Raw genomic sequence first — 25,396 nt, 5'->3', positions numbered from 1 at the left:
GCTGTAAACAATTGAATTTGCAAGAACTCCTCTAGCTTGATTCATTAAAAAATGATTTATATCATCGTTCCTGATTGGTGGCTTGCCGTGGACCAGCCCGCCAAGGTTTTGTATAAATAGAGGAGCCGTTTATCCACATTTGTCAAGTAAAACCCATCGAGTTCATCCTTCACAACTGTAGCAACAGCTTCTGAAATCAATATGGCTTTTTCCGACACTACATTTGTCAATTTATCCATTTTCATGCTGCTTTTGGCTTCAAATGTTTCAGCTCAGAGCTCATTTCGCCCACCTGCTCTAGTTCTTCCGGTCCGAAAGGATGCTTCCACTTTGCAATATGTGACCAAAATCAACCAAAGAACACCCTCAGTTTCCCTGAACCTAGTTCTTGATCTTGGAGGCCAATTCTTGTGGGTTGATTGCGACAAAAATTACATATCATCTACGTACCGCCCGGTTAGATGCCGCAGTGCCCAGTGCTCACTAGCTGGGAATGATGGGTGTGGAAATTGTACCAATGGGCCTAAGCCAGGGTGCAACACTAACACCTGCGTCGTTTTCCCTGACAACACCGTTACTCATACTGCCACCGGGGGAGAGGTAGCTCAGGATTCTCTCACCGCAGCATCAACCGATGGCTCGAATCCAGGTCGATCCGTCACGGTTCCTCAGTTCATTTTCGGATGTGGCTCTACTTTTCTGTTGAAAGGACTTGCCAGTGGTACAGTTGGCATGGCTGGACTTGGCAGGGCGAGAATTGGACTGCCATCCCAGTTGTCTGCTGCCTTCAGTTTCCATAAAAAGTTTGCAATTTGCCTATCAACTTCATACACGGTTGATGGTGTTGTCTTTTTCGGTGATGGCCCTTACAATTTTCTTCCAAATGTTGAGGCGGCCGGGTTTTTGCAATACACCCCGCTTTTCATCAATCCAGTGAGCACTGCTGGAGTTTCCAGCCAGGGCGAGCCTCGGAAGAGTACTTCATTGGAGTTAAATCTATCAGGGTGGGCGATAAGGCTGTGAAATTGAACAACACATTGCTGACCATTGATAGACAAGGCTACGGCGGAACGAAGATCAGCACTGTCAATCCTTACACTGTACTGGAGACCTCCATCTTTAAAGCAGTCACCAATGCCTTTATTAGTGAAGCTGCAGCAAGGAACATCAGTAGAGTTGCTGGAGTAGCACCCTTTGAGGTGTGTTTCAGCTCAGAGAATGTTCTTGGCACAAGACTTGGTGCATCAGTTCCATACATTGATCTTGTTTTGCAGGGTCAAAACGTGGTTTGGACCATCACTGGTTCAAACTCCATGGTTTCTGTGAATGATAATGTTTTGTGCCTTGGATTTGTTGACGGCGGATTGAATCCCAGAACCTCAATTGTGATTGGTGGTTATCAGTTGGAAGATTTGCTCTTGCAATTTGATTTGGCAACTTCAAGACTGGGCTTCACCTCTACGCTTTTGGGCGCTCAAACCACATGCTCCAACTTTAACTTCACATCCACAGCCTAAACTATGTCAAGAGAGTCATTTGATTCCCAATAGATGCTTTCTTAAGCTTTATGTTATTTTTATTTTGAATTTTTTTGGGGTGTATCACTCGTGGTTTGCATAAGAATTTGATAAGCAGAAATTTGTAATTGAAATATAATTGCTAAATTTGGCATTTTATTTATGTTTCAATTATGGCCTCATGATCAGTGTCTTTGGATTGTTGTAAACTTTTTGTTAATACAGAGATTTTATTTTCGACTATAGAACATTAATCTTCTTTTGACTGTTAATGATAATCATACACAACCACGCATGCTGTTAAATCTTCTATTAGTGATCTCCCAAAGACTTCGATGGTTTGACATGACATGAGTTGCAAAATCCCTGCAATTATGGTATCAAAGAAAAGAGTACATCTACCACCTATTATGGTATAGTTATTCATGGCAACTTGTATAGCTGATTGTGAGAAATTAGGGATGGCAATGGGGCGGGTGTCCCCGCGGGGGTTGGGGCGGGGGTGGGGGGGATTTTTCCCCCCCGCTTAGAAACGGGGCTGGGGGCGGGGGAGTATACCCCCGCCCCATCCCCCGCCCCGCCACCCGCAAAACAAAATATATATATATATAATTATATATAATATATAAGTTAATTAGTTATAAACTTATGATAATGATATTATTAGTTAGATGTATTATATAATGTATATTAGTTTATGTAATATAATTGATATTATCAATTATATGAATAATTATACATGTCTACTAATAGAATTTATTAATTAGTTATACTAAATTTACTAATACATTTATACTAAATTTCTAATTACACTTAATAGAATAACATTTTTTTCTCAAAAAAAAAGCACAAACACAATAATGAATTAGTGATTGCATTTGTACTAAAAGTGAAAACTTGACTATTTTAGTTATATTTATTTCATCATATTGGATTGTATTCAAATAACTTCTGTTTGATTGATTTTATGAGTTTCAATTGTAAAATTACAATGAATAATAATTTGGTGATGTGTTGATATTTTAGTACTTGATTATTTATTAAAATTTAATTATAATAAAATTTTATTAACCCCGTGGGTGACCCCGCGAGGGAAGCGGGGCAAGGCGGGGCGGGGACAGGGCGGGGGACGGGGAGAACTAATAGGCAACGGGGCGGGGGATGGGGGAGAGGTCCCCCGCCCCAACCCCGCCCCGTTGCCATCCCTATGAGAAACTCAGTAAATGTCCTCACAGGAAACAAATTGATCTCTAATTTTGGTGCCTACACCAAAGTTGGAGCTGAAGAAAAGAGACAAAGTACAACTTACACAAATCAAACTATTATACATACTAAACAGGCAAAAAGTAGAAAGGGAAATCAAAAGTGAATAATTTAATTAGAAGCATAGCCAAAACTTGGATAGAGCTGGTATTCAAGGACTTAACAAAAAAAAAGAAAAAAAATTACTATCTTATGTTAATAAAAAGTTTTAGGGTTTGGGTTTGGGGTTGGGTTTGGGTTGGGGACGAGCATAGCTATTCGACAGACTGCCCGGGACACCTATGAATTGGTCCGACTTACATTGCATTATTAAAGCTGAGGAGTAACTGGGCTTGATCGAGAATCTCCAGGCTAATTTATCGTAGCATGTATCCATCATGATTGAATCGCCGTGCTGTGTGATTGGAGTAACCCAGATAAGGTCCATCTGCAGCCCGTTTACTAAATTGGAACATGTACAAAAGAGAGAGACTACAAATAACTTAAGTTTTGTCGGGTAGGAGGTCAAGTATATAAATTTTGTCTTCTATCATTTTGCCATTAATATATGACTTTTCTAAACTCATACGGTACATAATGCATCCGTCTAATTCGACAGTGGTTCAATCCCCTAGTCTAGAATCTCACTTTTCAAATCTTGATACATGTAACAACTCACGTGAAATCACTTAAATCAATCAATTCCTACAACAGAAATTATTACATGTGTCAGGATTTGAAAAGTGAGACTTGATAAGGATTTGAAGAGGGAGACTTGATAAGGGGGCTCTATAGTAGGATCCAAAGTTTCCTAGATTAGAGTAGGAACATGCACCCGTCTAATTCGATTGTGGTTTAGTCCCCTAAACTAATAGTAGTAGTAGGAGTAGATATTGACGATTGACAAAAAAAATTGACTTTAATCACTGAAAAAAAAAGAGGATGCAACAAAGGAATAACAATAAAAATTAGAAATTAAAAAGCAAGCTTTTAGTCGTTCAACCAATTCTAGGCTTTAATCCTTAATCTAAACAAACCCCTTTTTGGTCCAAATTTCTTGTCCAAGATAACTAATTCTGAAATTACAATCTTCAATCTACTCCAGTACCATTGCAAACTCATAGGATTTCCCAGTAGTTGTGGTTCTGAAGTACTTGAAAACGCCATTCTCAATGCAGTAACGTTCCTTCAGAATCGTATCGTTCTCATCCCCAAAATGGATATGATTGAAGAAATCATCACCTGGATACAATCTCTCGAATTGCCCTTCTTCAATTTCATCATCTAGATCTTCTTGATCAATCGAATCATTCTCAACAGCTTCGTCGTCCAAATCATTCCAATCAGACAAACGCTCCTTGCCAGCATCGGATGGCCTAGCCGCGGGATGTTCAAGCCGGGCATGTTTCCTTAATTGAACACAATCCCCTGAGAAGTCGCGTGTTTCCAACTTCGTACTAACGTGTTCAGAAATCTCCGAGCAGATTCGACAACAATCCATCCATTAATCTGCCCCCGACAAAGAGGGCAGAGTAGTTGATCATCTGGTTCATCTGCCCCCTACTGTTTCTAAAAATTTCACTTAGTACCCCTCCAATTTTAAGGATTACACTTACATCCCTTACTTTAAGTTTATGGTTACAAAGTCAACCCTTGTCAAGATAAATGACTTAAAGTGCAAAAAATAGTGCAATTTTTTGTGGACGAGCACAGGATAAAAAGTCTGCATCAACTTACAATAATGAGCAACCCATTCAGTCTATTTTGCACATATAAATTACCATTATTTCCGCAAATGTTCAAAAAAATATTGCAAAACAATTCAATCAAACAATGTGACTTTTCCACAACACTTTTCCATCATATTAACGGACTTACAGTTTGATTTATTATCTAAATTCAGTTTGCCAATTTCACTATTGGTTTGAAAACATGCTTAAAAAATAACTGCAACAAAATTTTAAGCATAAAACTCGATATTTAACCACACTTGCACAATGGTCAAACTTACATAAACTAGAATACATACAAATTCTAAGTACATAGTGTTAGAAATTTCCAAAATTTATAAAGGATCTGTGGACGGATCCTTGTTGATCCCTCCATGGATCCATAATCCTGCAACGAATTCAATTGTAATTGAACTCGATTCGTGGACCGGATTCTGTTAAGAGAGTTGTGAAATTCCATCTAGTTGGATCTATGGGCGGATCCTTAGTAATGGTCAATTTTTCTATTTTGACACCTTTTCATATTTTGGCGATTTATACCCCTCCAAATGGTGTCTAAAACTTGTGTAAAACCTCTGACCACTTGTGTTAGTAAAATCAAGGAATAGACATCAAATCGTTGGACAAAAGTTACAACTCTTAGTTTATAACAATCTCATCTATATAAGAACAAGTAAGAGGATGGTTTGCTGCAGAAAATTACTTTCCTACTTACTTGAATCCTTTGTAAAATACACCATTGTTCAAGTAGGTTTGTCTTACTTTATACAAGAGTTGAAAGATAAGCAAACTTCAAATTAACCTAAAGGATATTTGTCCAATTTCTATTGCACACAATACTGCACAAATAAAGGCCAAAGGAAAGTGATTTTGAATCATGATTTGAACCCATTTTTTGTATCTTATACTTTGCAATATTTAGCCATTTCTTTTGTAATATCCTCAACAATCTGTAGGCTTAAATTTGTTCTTTTGCAACCGCTGGTACATTAAAAGAATTAGCATCCAACATTATCAAGTTAGAAAGGTTTGATGGCAGGAACTTTATTAGATGGCAAAAATGTATTCTTTTCCTCCTTACTGCTCTTCAAGTAGTTTATATTTTGACCACTCCAAAACCGTTGATTGTCAATCCTGATGAAGCTCTTGAGAACATGCACAAACGCCAAAAATGGTAGAATGATAATGATGTTGGGGAAACCGGGTATTTTTCCCACTCAAGATTACAGCTAGTGATTAAACCGATTCAGTAATTCCTAGGAAAGATCGTCAAAACAATCTCCTTAGACAGAATTACCATTCCAAGTAAATTCCCAGGAAAGGCTGGAGGGGTCACAAGCGGTCCCACTTAAAACCCAGTCTCCTAGACAGAACTTACGTGCACGGTGTATTATCACAACTATATCCGTGTATACATAAATAATACGTACACACGAATAAGAAAATACACCCAAAAGAATCGTATAATACACTACAAATAAACCCGGCAAATATAGACAAATATATTGAATACTATATTACAATAGAAAAGAAACTAATAAATAAATGCGGAACAAATAAAAGAGATAAGGAAAGAACGCACCCGAAAAATTGATAACGGAGTTCGGCCAATTTTGCCTACTCTCCGAGCACCACTCAAGCAGCCCGCTTTTATAAATTTTGGAGAGAAGAAAGAATACAAAGAATTACAAAATCCTTATGGGTAATTCTTTGTTGTTCTTGGTACAATTTAATTTGAAGGATTGATAGCTATTTATAGCAATCTCTCAATTCCTCAATTCCTAAAGCTTCCGATGTGGGATGAAATGTTTGCCAAAAACTTCAACATTTGTGGGCTTAAAAAAGTCAACAAATGTGGCTTGAATTCAAAGATTTGAATTCAACAAATCTCCACCTTGGCATAATTTCTAATTCCACCCAAAAAATACAAACCTTCTTACCCAAAAAATAACCAATGGTCCTTGCGGTACTTTCAAATTTTGCGCCGTCAGGCGCCAACTCAAATGTGCAGGATGTTAACCAAATTTAAACAATGTTCAAATTTGGCTCTTGTAACCACCTTGGTCAGCATATCTGCAGGATTCTCCGTAGTTCGAATCTTCTGGAGAAAAATCTCCTCTTCTTCTAGAATTTCCCGCACAAAATGATAGCGAACATCAATGTGCTTCGTTCTTGCGTGCAAAACCTGGTTCTTTGCTAAGTGAATAGCACTCTGACTGTCACAAAACACGTCAATGTATTTTTGACCAACTCCCAAGTCTTCAAGCAATCCTTGAAGCCAAATTGCCTCCTTCACAGCTTCTGTAATCGCCATGTACTCTGCCTCCGTTGTTGACAAAGCTACCGTTGACTGCAAAGTAGATTTCCAACTGACTGGCGCCTTGGCAAATGTGAACAAGTAGCCAGTTGTAGAACGTCGCTTATCCAAATCACCTGCATAGTCAGAATCACAATATCCAACTATACATTGACCAAGTGATTTATCCTGCTCAAATACTAATCCAACATTTACGGTATTTTGGATATACCGTAGAATCCATTTCACAGCTTGCCAATGACCCTTGCCTGGACCATGCATAAACCTGCTTACCACACTAATTGCCTGTGAAATGTCGGGTCTCGTACACACCATTGCATACATCAAGCTACCAACTGCATTAGCATACGGGACTTTCGTCATGTATGCTCGCTCTTCATCCATCTTTGGAGATAATAGGCTACTAAGTTTCAAATGAGGAGCAAGCGGAGTACTTACAGGTTTTGAATCTTCATTCATGCCAAAACGTTGTAGTACCTTCTTCAAATACTGCTTCTGTGTCAGACAAAGCTTGCCTCTCGTTCTATCCCTACTTATCTCCATGCCGAGAATCTTCTTGGCTTCTCCCAAATCCTTCATCTCGAACTCTTTACTCATCTGAGCCTTCAATTTGTCAATTTCAACTTGGCTCTTTGACGCTATCAGCATATCATCAACGTACAAGAGTAAGTAGATGTAGGAATCATCTCGTAGCTTGCGCAAATACACACAGTGATCGTATTTGCTTCTTGTGTACTTCTGACTCATCATGAACTGGTCAAATCGTTTGTACCATTGTCTCGGTGATTGTTTCAATCCGTACAACGATTTGCTCAGTTTACAAACCCAATTTTCTTTACCAGCAACTTTAAATCCATCTGGTTGAGACATGTAGATTTCCTCCTTCAAATCACCCTGAAGGAACGCAGTCTTCACATCTAGTTGAGCTAGCTCCAAATTTAACTGCGCTACCAAGGCCAACAAAATTCTAATCGAGGAATGTTTAACAACTGGAGAAAATACCTCATTATAATCAACTCCCTCCTTCTGAGCGTAGCCTTTAGCCACCAATCTTGCCTTGTAGCGAACATCAATCTTGTCAGAAAATCCTTCTTTCTTTGCAAATATCCATTTGCATCCAATTGCCTTCTTGCCCTTCGGTAGTTGTGTCAACTTCCACGTCTTGTTCTTCTGAAGAGATTGCATCTCTTCTTCCATAGCATCTTTCCATCTATCATTTTCTGTACTTCGAACTGCTTCAGAAAATGTGGATGGAACATCATCAATAACTGGAAGTGCATAGGCCACCATGTCAACAAAACGAGCAGGTTTATGAATTTCTCGTCTTGCCCTATTGACGGCAATTGACTCTTGCTGCTGTTGAGGTTCTTGGGTTGAAACCTCTTCCTCATCTGACTGCTCTTCTGCCATGGGAGAGTCACTGATGGTCCTGTTTGCTGGATTCACCATTATTTGCTCAAACTCCACCTGTTTCGACGTACACTCCACCTGTTGCGGAGTACCACTGGTTCCATCTTGTGTTACCTTATTCAACATGGCAGATTCATCAAAGGTAACATCCCTGCTGATAATGGTTTTCTTTGCTTCTAGACACCACAACCGGTATCCCTTAACTCCAGCACTAAAGCCCATAAAGAGAGCCTTCTTTACACGTGGATCCAACTTTGATTCATTTACATGATAATATGCAGTAGAACCAAAAATACGCAAAGAATCATAATCTATTGCAAGTTTTCCAAACCATACCTCTAATGGAGTCTTGCCACCGATTGCAGATGATGGCAAGCGATTAACGAGATGTTGAGCGTATGTCACAGCCTCAGCCCAAAACTTTCTGCTTAACCCAGCATTAGACAGCATGCAACGTACTTTCTCCACTAGTGTCTTGTTCATACGCTCTGACACCCCATTTTGCTGCGGTGTTCTTCTAACTGTGAAGTGCGGAACTATGCCACATTCTTGGCATATCTTCTGGAAGGGATCACTCTTATATTCTCCACCGTTGTCTGTTCGGAGAATCTTGATCTTTCTTCCCGTCTGGTTTTCAACCTGAGCTTTCCATTTAAGGAAAATCTCTAGCACCTCATCCTTGCTCTTCATAGTAAACACCCAAACTCTTCTGGAAAAATCATCAATAAAAGTGACAAAATAATACCTGCCACCAAGGGATGGAGTCTTGGCAGGTCCCCACACATCTGAGTGCACATAATCCAAAATACCCTTGGTATTATGGATACCAGTGCCAAATTTCACTTTTCTTTGTTTTCCCAGAACACAATGCTCACAAAATTCTAATTTGCAAACTTTCGTACCTTTCAATAATCCTTGTTTGGCAAGATTTTGCAAGGATTTTTCACCAGCATGTCCCAATCGCATGTGCCACAACTTTGTTGCCTCTGCATCTTTCTTGCTACTGGAAGATGTTGCTGCTACTGCTATCCCAACAACTGTACTACCTTGATAGTAATACAGATTATTCTTCCTCACACCTTTCAACATCACAAGTGCTCCCGAAGTTACTTTAAGAATTCCATCTCGCATCCTCACTTCTAGGCCTTTTGACTCCAAGAGTCCCAAGGAGATGAGATTCCTATTCAAATTCGGCACATACCGAACATCCTTCAGGATTCTGGTGGATCCATCATGATTACGCAACTTGATTGAACCTATCCCAACTGTTTTACATGGATTGTCATTTCCCATGTACACAACTCCACCTTCAAATTCTTCAAATTCAAAGAACCACTCCCGCATGGGAGTCATATGGTAGGTACAAGCTAAATCCAAAATCCACTCATCTAGATGGGATGTTAAAGGTGATACAGCCAAAGAGAAATCTGATTCCGCATCACTTTTGCATTCTGCAATATTTACGTCTTGCGGAGCTTTCCCTTTCTTCTTCAACTTTGGACAGTTTTTCTTCCAGTGCCCTTTCTCACGACAGAAAGCACACTCATCTTTGGCAACTCTGCTTTTCGATTTGGACCTTCCTCTTCTCCCCTTTGATTGGCTTTGTTGACGACCTCTTGCCACTAACGCTTCATCTGGTTAGTAATCGAATCGGAACAATCTTTTCTTCATTAGGAGTTTATTCTGACCACTTTTCTTCAGAAATTTCTCCTCCAATGCCCTCCACAATTTCCATGCAGAAGTCTCGTTCTTGAAAGCATATTTTTGCTCTTTGGACAAACACGATCGAATAGTTCCGCATGCCAACCGATTTATGGTACTCCACTCCTTTTCTTCTATGTCATCTGATTTCTTTTCTTCAATGGCAATGTCAAGACCCTGTTGGAAAAGGGAGTCCATGACTTCGCCTTGCCACATGCCGAAATGGCCAGTACCGTCAAATGTGTCCACCGCCACCTTCAAACTTGACATTGGAATCCTCGACCATGTGGACGAGGAAGCCGATGCCCCAAATATAATTCTTGACGTGGAATTGTCAGATGCCATTACAGACTCAAATGATAGTATTCAATATAACAAACTACAAACAAGCCAAAGGACGAACCTTCGACTCTGATACCACTTGTTGGGGAAACCGGGTATTTTTCCCACTCAAGATTACAGTTAGTGATTAAACCGATTCAGTAATTCCCAAGAAAGATCGTCAAAACAATCTCCTTAGACAGAATTACCATTCCAAGTAAATTCCCAGGAAAGGCTGGAGGGGTCACAAGCGGTCCCACTTAAAACCCAGTCTCCTAAACAGAACTTACGTGCACGGTGTATTATCACAACTATATCCGTGTATACATAAATAATACGTACACACGAATAAGAAAATACACCCAAAAGAATCGTATAATACACTACAAATAAACCCGGCAAATATAGACAAATATATTGAATACTATATTACAATAGAAAAGAAACTAATAAATAAATGCGGAACAAATAAAAGAGATAAGGAAAGAACGCACCCGAAAAATTGATAACGGAGTTCGGCCAATTTTGCCTACTCTCCGAGCACCACTCAAACAGCCCGCTTTTATAAATTTTGGAGAGAAGAAAGAATACAAAGAATTACAAAATCCTTATGGGTAATTCTTTGTTGTTCTTGGTACAATTTAATTTGAAGGATTGATAGCTATTTATAGCAATCTCTCAATTCCTCAATTCCTAAAGCTTCCGATGTGGGATGAAATGTTTGCCAAAAACTTCAACATTTGTGGGCTTAAAAAAGTCAACAAATGTGGCTTGAATTCAAAGATTTGAATTCAACAAATGAGACTTGCCACGGTCATATTCTCAACACATGATTTGTTCAATGTCTACCATTTAATTCCAATTTCCAACTATCATGGAACTTTGAGATCAATTGGAATCCAAATATATGCAAGAAGATGCACCAAATAAGAAGTTTCTTATCTCCTCTTTTAATAGTTATAAAATGGTAGATAATAGGTCTATTACGGAGCAATTTGCTGAGATTAAATGGCTTCTTAATCACTTTACACAATACAAATTGCACATGAATGAAGCCGTTATATATTATATGTTCTATAATAAATAAGTTACCCCCATATTGGAAAGATTTCAAAAGAGACCTCAAACATAGAAAGGAGGATATCTCTCTTGAGACCCTTGCTAAGTCTCTTCGAGTAGAGGAGGAAATTCACACCCAAGAAAATAAGAATACACAATTCCTTGAAGAGAACCAAAGTGCATATGATAGAAGAGGAACAAACAAGCAAGTCCCAAGGAAGTAGGAGAGGCCAACAATGCAAGAATTAGTCCAACAACAAGAAAAGGAAGAAAGGGCAAGTGCTTCTACTACAAAAGGAAAGGATACTACAAGTCCAAGTGCAAGATTCTTAAGAATAAAAGGAGAAGCAAGACTCTTGCAACAATGTAAACAAAAATCTGGTTGTTATGATTTCTGAAATCAATATGATTGAAAATGATTTTGCTTGGTGGATTAATTTCGGTGCTACATATCACATTTGCAACAATAAAGAGGTTTTCATGATCGTGAAACTGATGGATGAAGACATCGTGGTTTATATGGAAAATTCTACTACCATTTCTGTTCAAGGGGTTAGTGAAATAGAATTAAAGTTCGCTTCCAAAAATGTAGTAACTTTGACTAATGTACTCTATGTGCTGGAAGTTAGAAGAACTTAGTGTCGGGTAGTTTGTTAAACAAGTTTGGTTTTAAATTTGTTTTTGAGGCTAAGAAGTTCATCTTATCCAAGTTTGGTATGTATGTAGGTAAGGGTTATCTTCGCAATAGGATGTTTAAATTAAATGTACTTGCAACTGGTAATAGTAAGAATAATATTGTTTCTGCATATTTGGTTAAGTTTTCTTCTAGTTTAGAGTATAATAGACTTGGTTATGTTAATTATAAAAGAATGCATGAAATGATAAAACTTGATCTATTGCCATATTGTGACAAAAATAAAGAAAAGTGCAACACAGGCATGCTAACAAAAAAATCACAAGAATTCCACTTCTTGAAGTTGAAAGAAGTATCAAAGTTTTGGACCTGATTCATAGTGAAGCATGTGACTTACATGGCACACCTACTTTAGGAGGAAATAAATATTTTGTCACTGTTTATAAATGATTTCTCTAGATATTGTCATGTTTATTTGCTGCATTTAAAAGGTAAAGTCATGCATAAATTTAAAATATATAAGAGTGAAGTTGAATTTTATCATGAAACATCTGTGAAATGCTTAAGGTCTGATAGAGGTGGAGAATATAATAATATTAACTATTTAGTCTGCCAAGATAAAACATAAAATTACTATTCCTTATGCTCCGTAACAAAATGGTGTAGTTGAAAGGAAAAATCACGAGTTAACTCAAATCGTTGATGCACATTTGTCAAATTTTAGCCCAAGCCAAGAATTTTGGGGTGAACCTTTATTAACATTTTTTGAATCCCAGAACCTCAATTGTGATTGGTGGTTTTCAGTTGGAAGATTTACTCCTACAATTTGATCTGGCAACTTCAAGGTTGGGCTTCACCTTTACGCTTTTGGGATCTCAAGCCACATGGGCCAAACTTTAACTTCACATCCACCGCCTAAACTATTTCAAAAGAGTCATTTGATTTCTCTAGATGCCTTTTCAGACGTTTTACTGTATTTATTTTAGATATGTACTTTTTGGGTGTATCGATGATTATTTGCACAAGAATATAATTAGCAGAACATTTATGTTTGCGTGATTTGCTGAATTTAGCAGTGTATTTTTGTTTGGATTATGGCCTTATGGTCAGTGCCTTTGGATCGACCACTATTAGTTGCAACATTTTCTACTAATAGATCTTTCACAGAGATGTCAGCTTAGAATATAGAACGTTAATCTTGTTTAGATTCTTAATGATAATCATATACAACCATGCGTGCTGATAAATCTTGTAGTAGTTTTCTGCCAAAGACTTAAATAGTTTGATATGAATTACAAAAGCCCTGCAATTATGTTATCAGAGAAAAGAGTACGTGTTTCACCTATAAAGGTTTAACGAGTCATGGCAAGTTGTAAAACTGGTTGTAACTGTTTCTCAGTAAATGTATCATAATAAACAAATTCCTTTTGGTTTATATAGACTAAAGTCAGCTCTACATCTTGCAAAAATATGCTTATACAATCATATAATTGAATGAATATTATTCCCCTTAAATGATGTCGACAATATAATAACTATTAGAGTTGGGCAAATGGTCAAGAACGACTTTACTGTCACGTTTTGGGGCTCTAATATTGGACCTAACAGTTAGGAATGAAAAGGATGTGAAAAGGAAAAAATAAATAAAATTACAAAATGTCCGCAACATATTTCAATAATTTTAGACAAGGGGGGGTCCATATATATACAACTACAACAAATCACGAAGTACAACGAAGAAAGAAAGGAGCACACTTTAACACCGCTTGATACACATTTTTATTCAGCAATCTGCTTGGACTGATTAAACTGAGTTGTTTCTCACACACGATTCATAAATCGATGAGGTCCCTAGAAAGGGTTTCACTGTGCATGCCTTCTCACTGCAAGTAGGCTAGTTGGACTCAAACTTTGGGCAGTATTTAATATTGAGATGCTCAATATACTGATAAGATTGATGGCAGATTCTAAGCAATTGAGGCAGATAACGAAGTTCCAACTTCTTCAGTTTTGGAATTTCAGCAGAACAAACCTCGGTCTGCATCTCACATAGTATGATTTCTGTCATAGATGCACAATCTTCTACCGTAAGGTCTTCAAGGCTAGGAAAATATTGTACCATAGAGCATGAAAGAACAAATCCCAACCTCGGACATGTGTGAACCGACAAAACTTTTAAAGCCTTGAAACTTTCAGCAGTTATCTCACCTTTCCAGATTTTGTTCAAGTTCCACAAGTAATGAAGACTTAGGTGAGATAGATTTGGTAATGCAATTTCATCAATGATACTGCCACCATCTACAATGGACTCGATGTCAGAACATTCGCTTACAGTACAGAACTTCAGTTGTCTGATAATTTGAATGCCAAACTCTGTTAAGCTTCTGATCCTAGATTGGTGATCAAGATAGAAGGCTGTGGCCCGCTTGAGGACTTCCTTAACTTCATTAGGTATGTGATCAATATCAGTACTGACATATCTCAAGCACTTGTGTTGCTGATCATAATCCTGCTCTGCATGTCTTGGGACACGAGATGCCGACCTTTTGATGTCATGGCCAATGACAAATTTGAACTTCCTCAAATTATCAGCTTTCCAAGCAGGACTGGATCCAAGGAAAGTCCGTAGAAACTTTATTTCGGGGAAACAGATACAAAGAGTATCCAATTTGTTCAGATTGCTCAATTCCTTTGCTACAAATTCTGCATCTGTATTCCACTGAGTATCCCCGGATTGCACTTCAATGCTCAATTCTTCCAGTGACTGAAGCTCAGAAATTATACCACAAGGAACCAAATTTTTGTGTTTATTATGAAACTTCTTGTCATCCACGTATGCATAAAAAGATACATGAAGATGCTTGAGAGATGATAACTGGCCAATGCTATGAGGTAGGCTATAAATCTCAGTACCTGTCAGATCAAGAATCTCTATGGACTTTACTTCCCCAATTCTGGGAGAAATTTCAGATAAGCATGGGCAATGGCGAAGAATCAGCGCTTGGAGCCCACTTAAACTGTAAAGTGATGCTGGTAAGGATCTTATATTTGTCTTGGATAGATTCACAACTTGTAGACGAGGCATGCTGTTGAAAAATGATGCAGGTATAGTTGTAAGACGTCTGTTTCTTTGAAGGAACAACATCTTTAACTTGCGGCAATTTAGCTCCTCGGGTAGCTTTGAAATGTCATTATCCATGAGAAATATCATCTCGGCTTCTTCCCATTCACTTTCTTTTGGTGGCAATTGTAAACCTGCCCCAGCTCTTGACAGGAGGCAATTTTCTACCCTGGGCAACTTTTGGGGGCTCTTTGCTATTGATATTGTCCTTGGTTCCAACATCAGCTCTTGGTTCCCAACTTTGTTAAATTTCCTTCCCACCAAGAAATCCAAGGATCCTTCTTCCGATAAGATGATCCATGATGCCAAATCCCTTATCAAGTCATGCATTTTAATTGAAACACCATCAACAGGTTCCACTAGAGAGGCTTCAGTAAGATGCCGAACAATTCTGAACCCTTTCCTTGATGCATCTGCTGAATTCCCCGTGACAAGGCCCTCCTGGATCCAATAATTGATAAGCTCAATTATTTGAATGTTATGATCCTCTGGAAACAAGACACAGTATAGGAAGCAGCATTTCAAATCATAGTCATGCAATTTGTCGTAACCAACTTTTAGCTTCTGGAGTAGAGCTTCATCACAATTTTCAACGTCACCAGATTCTAATCCAGTAACTGATAAAAGATTACCCAGCACAAGCCTCCAGCCCGAGACATCACTTTCCTTAGCCAAGGCTCTTCCAATAACAATGATCATCAATGGCAAACCACCACATTCTGAAACTATGGCTTCTGCACGAGGCCTTATACTGGGGGAGTTAATGACACCTCCTACCTGTTCCTGGAATAGATTCCAAGCTTCTTTCCAAGAAAGGGCACCTACTTCTATCTGTCGATCTGAGGCCACATTTTTGCAAATGTGAACTGATCTTGTTGCCACCACTAATCTAGAATGGCTCTCCAAATTAATACCTAATGCCGCCAAATTAATACTGTCCCATACGTCATCAAGTAGCAGCAAATATTTCCTGCTTTGTAGTGCATGAAATAACTTGCTTGCAAGTTCATCTGCTGATTGAATGCCTTCCATGCTGAGCTCTATCTGCCTTGCAATCTCAAGCTGAATCTTTTTCCTGCTCCAATATCTTGAGACGGTCACCTGAATAAGAAAATCAAATTTATCTTTTATTTCAGGAGCGGATAACAAGGCCTTAAGTACGGTTGTCTTGCCAATTCCACCATTTCCGTAGATGCCAATTCTTCTGTATTTATCATCTTTCATGCATTCAATTATCTTCTGTACCATGCAGCTAATCTCGGTTCTTCATCACCCCGAGTCATACTTATATCATCTTTTCTTGATGAATCCACTTTTGGAGCTCCCAGAACAGTTACACTTCTTGAAGAGGACTTGGCAAACAGACGTCTTTTCAGATTCATGAGTGTCTTAGTCTTCACTGGATTAACTCTTTTATCGCCAGATTCGGAGGACATACTTTGATAGTCGTGAATTATTCCTTCGGGATCAGAAATAGAACTTTCTGGTCCAGGGATGGATCTCTCAATTCTAAAATCCCCCATTTCACCTGTTGGCGAAATCTCTTCTATCTCTGAAATTCTGACTACCTCAACAACCGTTTTATTTGGAGTCATTCCTGCTTCAACATCCAGAGCTAGCTTTTCCTTGGCCTCTTTTTGCACTGGGATTTTGCCTTCAGGTTTACAATATCCATGTTGCTTTTCTCGTGTTTCTATTGGTTCAATTCCTTCCGCTTCAGAGATCAAATTTTCTGTTTCAGGAATGGATCTTCCTGTTACTGAATCCTTTATTTCATTTGTATTCGACATCTCTTTTACCTCCGAAAAAGTAAGTTCACTTTTTTCTACTAGATTGGATTGAGTCTCTGCCCTTTCAAGAGATACTGTATCTGGCCTTGTCTCATATTCATTCAGCTCCAGGTGTGCCATGCTGGATAATGGTGACAGCAGCTTTGATAAGCCTGACTTTTCCAACCTTAATCCTTCAGGACCTAATTTTTCAGGAGTTTCTCCAGCTTTTTGATCAATAGCTGATAGTGATATCCCTTCATTCTGCAATGAGATTTTGTTTTCGGCTTTTACACGTCCATCTTCCATTCTACAAGTTTCTGCAGTTTCAGAAACAGCAGCTAATGGTGCAGAAATCGTCTCTTTATCTTTATTCTGCTCCATTCTGTTTCCCAAAATTGGTTTTTTGCTTGCTGGGGATGATTCCCCTGCAGCAGCATTAACATGAACAGCTGTTCTTCGGATTATATGTGTTTTGCCCACTTCCACAGTACGATATTCATCGCCCCCAACCTTTGAATATCCCTTTATTCTCTTGGATCTTCCAATCATTGCGTCATCCACTGTGTCATTTTTATTTGGTGATTTGTCCAAATATTCAGATATCTCGTTCATCACAGCATCCAGGCGGGAACGGATTGTAGAATTTCGAACTCAGAATCATGTGCCTTAGATTTCAGCAAATCATACACCTCATATTTGATATCTTCCACCTTCTTCAGCCATGTATGGCACTCTCTTGTGGGAATCTTCCCCTTTTTGAGCTCTCGCACTAAATCATTGATGATGGCGTCTCTCTTATCAAATAAGGAATCAGACTTTAACTTGAGCTCCTGTAAATTATTTTTGGGGGGATTGTCTCTTGCATGGAACCAAAATTTCATCTTCATGATTTCCCTTTCACCTGTGACATGGGCAACAATATGATGTCATGAGCTTTTTTCAATTTTTTGCATACATGCATGGTAATTGTTACGTTGCATATAGTTTGGAATTAGCTGAATTTGTGCAATTTAGCCAAGAAATTCTCTCCTACTGACCAGAAGATTGAGAGAAGCGAAAGTTAACCTTGCCAGATATATCAAATTGACTTATTGAACTAGTCATATGGCGGCCTTAATGTAACAAGTCAAGATGCAAATAATTGTAGAGAGAAAAAAGAAAAAGGCCATAATATTTTGCAAAACCTCCACTAAAGTGGCTCATTGAACAACCGACAAAGAAATATGAGAAACTGTGCGTATTTCATGTCCTCTTCTATTTATAAGCTAATGCCAACTTAAGAAATTGGTCTGTGAATTATTGATTGTACACATACTAATAAGTAAATATTATTTTTTTAAAAGATTAATTTTCTATATACTGACAGTGTATATACTTTCACCATTTGATGTATGACATATAATTCGAATTTAAATTTAAAATTCAAATTTTATACATGTGTCATGTATTCAACTGTGATATTATATACGCTGTCAGTATATATAAGATTTACTCTTTTATTTGAAATATATTTTATTGTGTTTTAAAATTTAAAATTTTATTGCGGTATTTTTTTAAAAATTTGCAAACCACCCACCACCCTTCCTCTCCTCTCTCCCACACCACCACCAACCCTGTCCTTTCTCCTCCCTCTCTCTCCTCCTCCTTCCTCTTCCTCTTTCTTTCCTCCTTCCCTCACTCCCTTTTGGTCCTCTCTCTTCTCCGCTCTCCACAACCCCCTCCCCCCTCCTCGATCTAGTTGCGGGTCGCTGCTGTTGGAAAATTAGTTTGCAGTGTGAAAAGTGCTTAGTTATGATTTCATGGTTTGTGACATAGCTCTTCAATTCCATAACTTATGGTTGTGACATAACTCCTCAATTCTACAACTTATAATTTGTGTTATGACTCTTCAATTGCATAATGATTTGTGTTATGATACTTCAGTCGCATAACTCCCAAAACACTCAAATTGATGTCTAATCAAGTGTGAATCATGGAAAATCAATTAGAACTTGAAACGTACTTGGAGATCCTCAAGACTTTATAAATAAAGTGTCTTGAGCTTGCAAATACAACTAGCTACTTGAATCTCCATCTTGTAGAAACTATACTTAGACTTGCTATAGGCTAGTTTCTTATTTTCCATTGTATCCTAAAGGTAACTTACCACTTCAACTTAGTTAGAAAGTTAAGTGGGAGCAAATAACACTTTAAAGAGAAAGATCACACAAAAACTCTCTTGAATCCCCCATTGTTAGTTTGGTCGAGTTCTTGAATTACACTTGTAAAAGTTTTGTAATAGGTTCCAAATTCTTGTAACCTCACCAATTCTTCAATATATAGCTGCATTCCCTACAATTCCTCTCCCTTGCTCCCTCCCTCTCTAGGTCCTCAATTTGGTTGCGAGTTACTACCAAAAGAGAGGAGAAGGGAAGGGAAGGAGGAGAGGAAGAGAAGGAAGGAGGGGATAGGAGAGGGAGAGAGGAGGGAAAGGCGGTGGTAGCGATGGGTGGAAGAAGAAAGAGGTGATAGTTTTTTTTAAGGTGTATTTGAAATTGTATATAATTGGAGTGTTTCTGGAATTGCATTATTGTACACTCCAAAAACAAAAGACAAGTTTGTGAAAAATTCCACAATCCAATCTGAGCAGAGCTGCTATCTTTCTTGTACTATTCACTGCATCACAACTATTCGCTAACCAAGCATTCAACTGTCATGTTGCAATCAATCATATCAAATTGTTTGGGATGGAATGGGACGGTCTTTCCCTACCCTGTTCTACAAAAGTTTCCGCCTTATCCCCCATTACCCCGACCCTCATCCCCACTCCGCTACCCCGCGGGTACACCCACCTTGCCCTATTGTCATTATTATTTTTTATTTGATTTAATTTCTTTCTATTTATATAGATCCGGTGGGGGTGATACTGCTCCAAAACCCCTCCCATTCCTCCACTTGCAAGGTGGGCACCCTCTAACACCCACCTCCGTTGCCATCCCTACAATTGTACTATGGTTGAAGGACACCCTTTTCTTTAGGCGGACTAGTATCAATGAAGATGGACTTTGTCGAATTGGGCATGTCTAACAGTCAACTGTCCGGATGAGATCTGAATTTAACGGAGTTTTTCTAATCCAGTCATGTTATAGTTGAAGGACATTAGTTTAATGAAGGCTCACGAAGCAGTTATATTTAATTAACATGTACAATCAGAGAGAGCATATATTAGCAGAATTATATATAAGATATCAAGAGACTTCTATATTTTCTGTTTTTCGCTAGCTCTCCGAAGAAGAGAAACAATAATATCGTTGAACTAAGTAACATGGAGGTGATGATCAAGAAAAAATGATTTTGCTTTTCGTGTATTATGAAGAAACAAATAACACAGAAAATGAAAAAAGTGGCTTCCACAGAAATATATAGTAAAAGCTGCATACCTGTAATATATAGTAAAAATATGCAAGAACTTACACTGAAATTTATCTTCCTTCAACTTCCGTTGTTGCATGCAGTAGAGTACCTTAGCTTGAAAAACTTCAGCAAACCCTGATTTAAGAGTGAAAAGTACGATATTAAGGAGTTAAGATTTATGTAACCGGGATTTTAGACAGCAGAACCTCAGAACTAAAAGCTTGGAAATGGAGTGGCTTACGCTTAAATAGACACTTCAAGTTTGCCGATGAAGAGGTGCTGCTTGAAGATCAGATCCAGATCATGGGAGATGTGCAACGATGGATGTAGCTGCGATAACGTACGTTGACCAAAAGGCAAATAAATTTCATTAGGTAGCCGGCCAAAATACAGAATGATTCCGAATTCTTTTGTTGATTTCACTTGTTGGTAACAATATGAAGATGTGACTAGTAGACAGATACTATATTTCCAAGTTCATCCTTTGTGAAACAAACGGAGCAAACCTTTGACGTATTCAACATATTCCTAGTAAGCTTGTGATCAATAAACTCTATGGGACCTAGTGAATACTTAAAAAACTTTCTTCTGTGGGTTGGTATGCGGTTCACCTGTGCGTCCGAGATGACGCGGACAAAGGCACAAACGATTGTCAAACCAATTATTTCTGTTGATTTTGTCCAATTCTATGAGATTTTTTTTTTTAAAGCATGATTTACTGTAAACATAAAATAAATATATAACACACATGACATTAAAAATGATATATATGCAATAATTTGAACTTTATTTTATTTTATTTTATTATTTTGCCAATCAAGGCATTCAACCTTTCAGGAATAGTCATTCTGATGATTGTTTTACTTGAAGTCCGAGATGATGCACTCGTACACTACGTCTATATTAAAAAAGAGTTAATTTTTTACGTTGCGTGCGGAGGGAGTGCATCTTTGGAAATATATTCCAAATTGATGTGGGCCCGTAATTGCGAAAAATAGGTGGACAAAACTGGAAACTCGCTTGCTGTAGAAAATGGACACGGTCCAGGTGAAACAAAAGGTTCTGACGGAACCCGGTTATTGGGGTGACGGAGCGATGACGTGATTAAAAAAAAAATTTGCTGTCTAAACAATTCGGTGGGTAATATAATGTATCAGGTAACATTACACATATTCTTCGTTCAATTCAAAATTTGACATTTGTTAATATTTTCTTAATTTTGATTGGATCACATTGTTTCCCTATTAATTAATTGCAATAAGTGGTGTTTGAAAGAAAAATTTACTGCAACACTTCCAAAAGAAAGTGATATTTGCACTTCTAAATTAGCCCCTTGCACTTCTTGAAAACATATTATTCAGTGAGCGATTGACGTGCAAGATGTTAAAATGGGAGTGCGACTATTAATTCCCTTTGAAAATATTGTTTGATAAATAATTCAGGCAAAGATTAAGAGATGCCCATCAAGATGATCAAAATTCCTTATTCAAAATTGACTTTTGGAGGTTAGTTAATTATGTTAATATTGAAGGTTTAGTTTTTTGTACGAATCTCAGCTTAAACGTGAAGCTCGGGATAATGGTAAGGAATTAGGATCTTTTCATACTAAATATGGCTATGCAAAAATTATGGCCCCCTCTTCTTCAAAATTAAAAACTTCCAAAAGAAAGTCTAAGAGTGCATTTGATAAAACTGAAGTTTGAAATTTAAAATTTGAAATCTGAAAATTGAAGTGTAAATCCATTAAGTTATTAAATTGTTAAGCACTAAATCTAATACATTTGAGTGTATATTATATTTAGCAATAAGTATATAGTTTATCACTTATCTTTTAGAACAAGTTTTGCCTAGAAAATTTAGGGCCCAAGTCTATGTCTAAATCCACTAGATTTCAAAAATATTCTTCTTTTAGACAGTATTCTTCTAATAGTTGCTCAAAACCATCTTCAAAAAGCGTTTCTTACAATACAACTTTTAAAGTTTGATTTCTAAGAAGTATTAATAGTTTAAGGGTATCTCCCTAAAAGAGTGAAATGCAGTTTTAGTACTTAAACTTTGACCTTTGAGTAATTTTGGTACCTAAACTTTGAATGAAAGAAAATTTCGAATCAAATGTTACAATATTTAAGCACATTTAGTACTTTGAAGGATTATTTCAAATTCTTACCGAAGAGAAATCAAGTGCTGTCACATAACCTGCAACAGAAATTTTAAATAAGCTTCCCAAAAAAGAAACTAAAAATAACATGCTAGCCTAATAACGAGTTTAAGGATTAATAGAACATCGGTCACTCATTTAAAAAAATAATATAACTTATCTTAAGAAAATACCTTTTTTTTTTTTGTTGAAACCACCCAATCGAACTAATCATACACACTCAAAACTCCTTTCTCCTCTCCATACACCTTAATAATTTTTTAAAAAAAAAACCATTATTTCAATTGAACCTTTATGGATTCAACTATGAAATTGTAAAAATAAAATTATTAAATTTAGTTTCACATGAAGAGTCTGAAACAACAATTTGAAGATCCTTTGATTATGTATAAACATGAATTCTTTTCAATTTTATTGCCGGACACGTGACAACAAGTGATTTTTGCAGTAAATTTGAAAAAATCTGTTAACGTTACCAAATGTGCTTAAATATTATAACAGTAGGTACCAGTTAAGTGCCAAAACTACATTTTACTCCATCAAAAAATCTGGCTTCTACTATTCAATGTTATAATTGTGATAAAGTAGGATGTAATGCAAAACATTTCAAATTCAAAGACAAAATATCTAATCTTCAATTCAATGATGAAATTAAGAATAAACTTTTGTCATATTTTAGAAAAAGAAACTGACTAACAATAGCCACATACTAAAATAAAAGAAGAAGCAGATCAAATACATGAAGTCCGAGAAAATTCCTTCGGGTAGTTCTCATGATGATGATTGTAATTGATTAGGAAATTGTAGTTGCTTATATTCTGCTATATATATAGAAAAACATTCTTTCCAAAATAAAATAAATAATCAAGGTATGAAAAAAGATTATGTACTTAAACTTAAGAGTATAGTTGTTCAAGAAGAAAGCCATAAAACCGTTGAACCTTTTAATCTCAATGAAGTTCTCTCTAGAATTTCTAAGCCACAAGTTCCAATTACCATTCAAGATTTACAAAAATAGGTTAATCGATTAAAACAATAGTTAAAATGGCTTCAATATGATCATTTGGATATTACATATCAAATTTTAGCCTTACAATCTGAATTTCAATTACAAAAAGAGCAAATAATCGCAACGGATCTTCTGTGCCACACCCTGTCTCACACCCTATCCCACTTCTTCTAATCTTGCTAAGTGTCCCTTGATAAACCAAACTCTCAAACAACCCAACCCGAACCATGTTAAATTGATTAATCGATTAACCGGCCAGAGAAACTTAATCTCTATAACCAAAACTGATTAAAACAAAAACTATCTCACAAAATCACAATTTATCAAGGAAAAAAGCCCTAAAACTCAGTTTAACATCTGTCCTCTCGTCATCATCTTCACAATTTATCACACAAGTTGATGATCCGTTGCACACAAATTGTTCAAACTTGAAACAGACAAATTGATGATCCGGGTTAGACTATCTTTCTCACGCCCAACTCTCCCGCAGTAGACTATCTTTCTCCCCCATTCACACACATAAATTTTGCAGACTAAAATCTAGCAGGAAAATTCAAGATTTTTGAGAGGAACCCAAGTTTTATTTTCCTTTTTCCTTGGTGGGTTTCTTCGAATACTAGATTTTCTTGTAGAAATATATTTAGTTTTAGTGTAAATTTGTACTGGGTAATGGGTACACAATTCTTTAGAACTATGGGAGAAGTAACAGTCACAATTCTTTAGGCTGTGGAGTTGTTGGCGGTGCATTCTGGAGGGAAGCCCTGAGGAAAACGTTTGGCATCTGTACAATAATTGTATATCATGTAATTCTGCTGCACCCATTCCAGTCTGGCTTGACTGGTGGCATCAAGTTCCTGAGAGAACTATGGCTTTGTGGAGTTTGATCCACAAGAAGATTTCCCAGAGCTCTATACACAAGCATCGGCCTTGAAATTTCTCAAGGAAGCAGTAAAGGGAGATTGTGACCAGTCAGTCTTGACAAGGCTGCCTCTTGTGGTCTAGTCTTCTGCATCCCATAGACTAGCGTATACCTTCATCGGCTGGTTCTTCGGATATGGAATCCCCCTTGCTTCCAAATTCTAGTGCGGGAGTGTTTGTGCGGGAAAAATCTTCGAATACCAAATCTTCTTGGTGGGTTTATTCAAAATTGCGCAATGGAAGGTCAACTGGGTCTGTTTCAACGGTGAAGATGATGAAGATGATGACGAGAGGACAAATGTTAAACTGAGTTTTAAGGCTTTTTTCCCTTGATAAATTGTGATTTTGTGAGATAGTTTTTATTTTAATCGGTTTTGGTTATAGAGATTAAGTTTCTTTGGCCGGTTAATCGAGTAATCAATTTAATATGATTCGGGTTGGATTGTTTGATAGTTTGGTTTATTAAGGGACACTTGGCAAGATTAGAAGAAGTGAGATAGGGTGTGAGACATGATATGGCACAGAATATCCGCTGCAGGAAAATAGGGAAGGCCCATCACACTACCGACTTGGGAACACAATAGAGCTGAAAAGTTAAAATTAAAATGTGAACATGATCCTCGAAGTATCCTTATCCGTCATAATACAGGATTCTTGGCAACTTGAAAACCAAAAGGATGGGGTGGGGTCATCATTGATCTCATCTGCAAACGGGGAAACCTATAAAACATCGAAGAGGAACCCCTTATCTTGGCCACAATGGGAAGACTTACCAGCTTCCTTTCACTTGAAGAGGTTCCAAGTGAGCAGCCTAGTGTCGAAGGCCAATTTTGAAACCTGTTTCTCCTTTGATCTTGGAGGATCAGCCCCCATCATTGGATGATCATTAGCATCAATCTTAGAGGACCTTTTCGGGAAAGCCTCCGGTTGGGCTTTAAAAGCCTCGGCCTTCTCCTTCCCTTTAATGAATTAAGAAAGCTCATCCAAGATGCTCGGGTACTTGGACATGAACTCTACCATCTGGGTGAGTGATTCTGCATTCATAGTGGGTTGCTCCATGTGGTCTTGATAGTTGCCACCTTATGGCCCTATAG

The 25,396-nt window shown here is 37.6% G+C and overlaps 1 protein-coding gene and 1 pseudogene across 1 annotated transcript; one reads left to right on the top strand and one right to left on the bottom strand.

Annotated features, from left to right (window-relative positions):
- Positions 1-201: 201 nt before the first annotated feature.
- LOC113735038 (probable aspartic proteinase GIP2) lies at positions 202-1,580 on the top strand (annotated as a pseudogene).
- Positions 1,581-13,421: 11,841 nt separating this feature from the next.
- LOC113735922 (disease resistance protein At4g27190-like) lies at positions 13,422-20,659 on the bottom strand. Its single transcript, XM_027262888.2, has 3 exons — positions 20,459-20,659; positions 20,278-20,352; positions 13,422-17,725 (listed from the first exon to the last, which is right to left on the bottom strand). Exon 3 carries the CDS (start codon positions 16,298-16,300, stop codon positions 13,826-13,828), a length of 2,475 nt encoding a protein of 824 aa, XP_027118689.2. The 5' UTR covers positions 16,301-17,725; positions 20,278-20,352; positions 20,459-20,659; the 3' UTR covers positions 13,422-13,825.
- Between the last annotated feature and the right edge of the window lie 4,737 nt (positions 20,660-25,396).

Source organism: Coffea arabica, chromosome 3c (assembly GCF_036785885.1).
Source record: "Coffea arabica cultivar ET-39 chromosome 3c, Coffea Arabica ET-39 HiFi, whole genome shotgun sequence".
Classification (NCBI taxonomy): Eukaryota; Viridiplantae; Streptophyta; class Magnoliopsida; order Gentianales; family Rubiaceae; genus Coffea; species Coffea arabica.
Note: the sequence above shows the minus strand (reverse complement) of the source record. Positions and strands in the feature narration are given on the sequence as shown.

Bases quoted from the DNA above. Each gene is read 5' to 3' on its own strand.
- LOC113735922 (XM_027262888.2), bottom strand. From the start codon at position 16,300: ATGGTACAGAAGATAATTGAATGCATGAAAGATGATAAATACAGAAGA.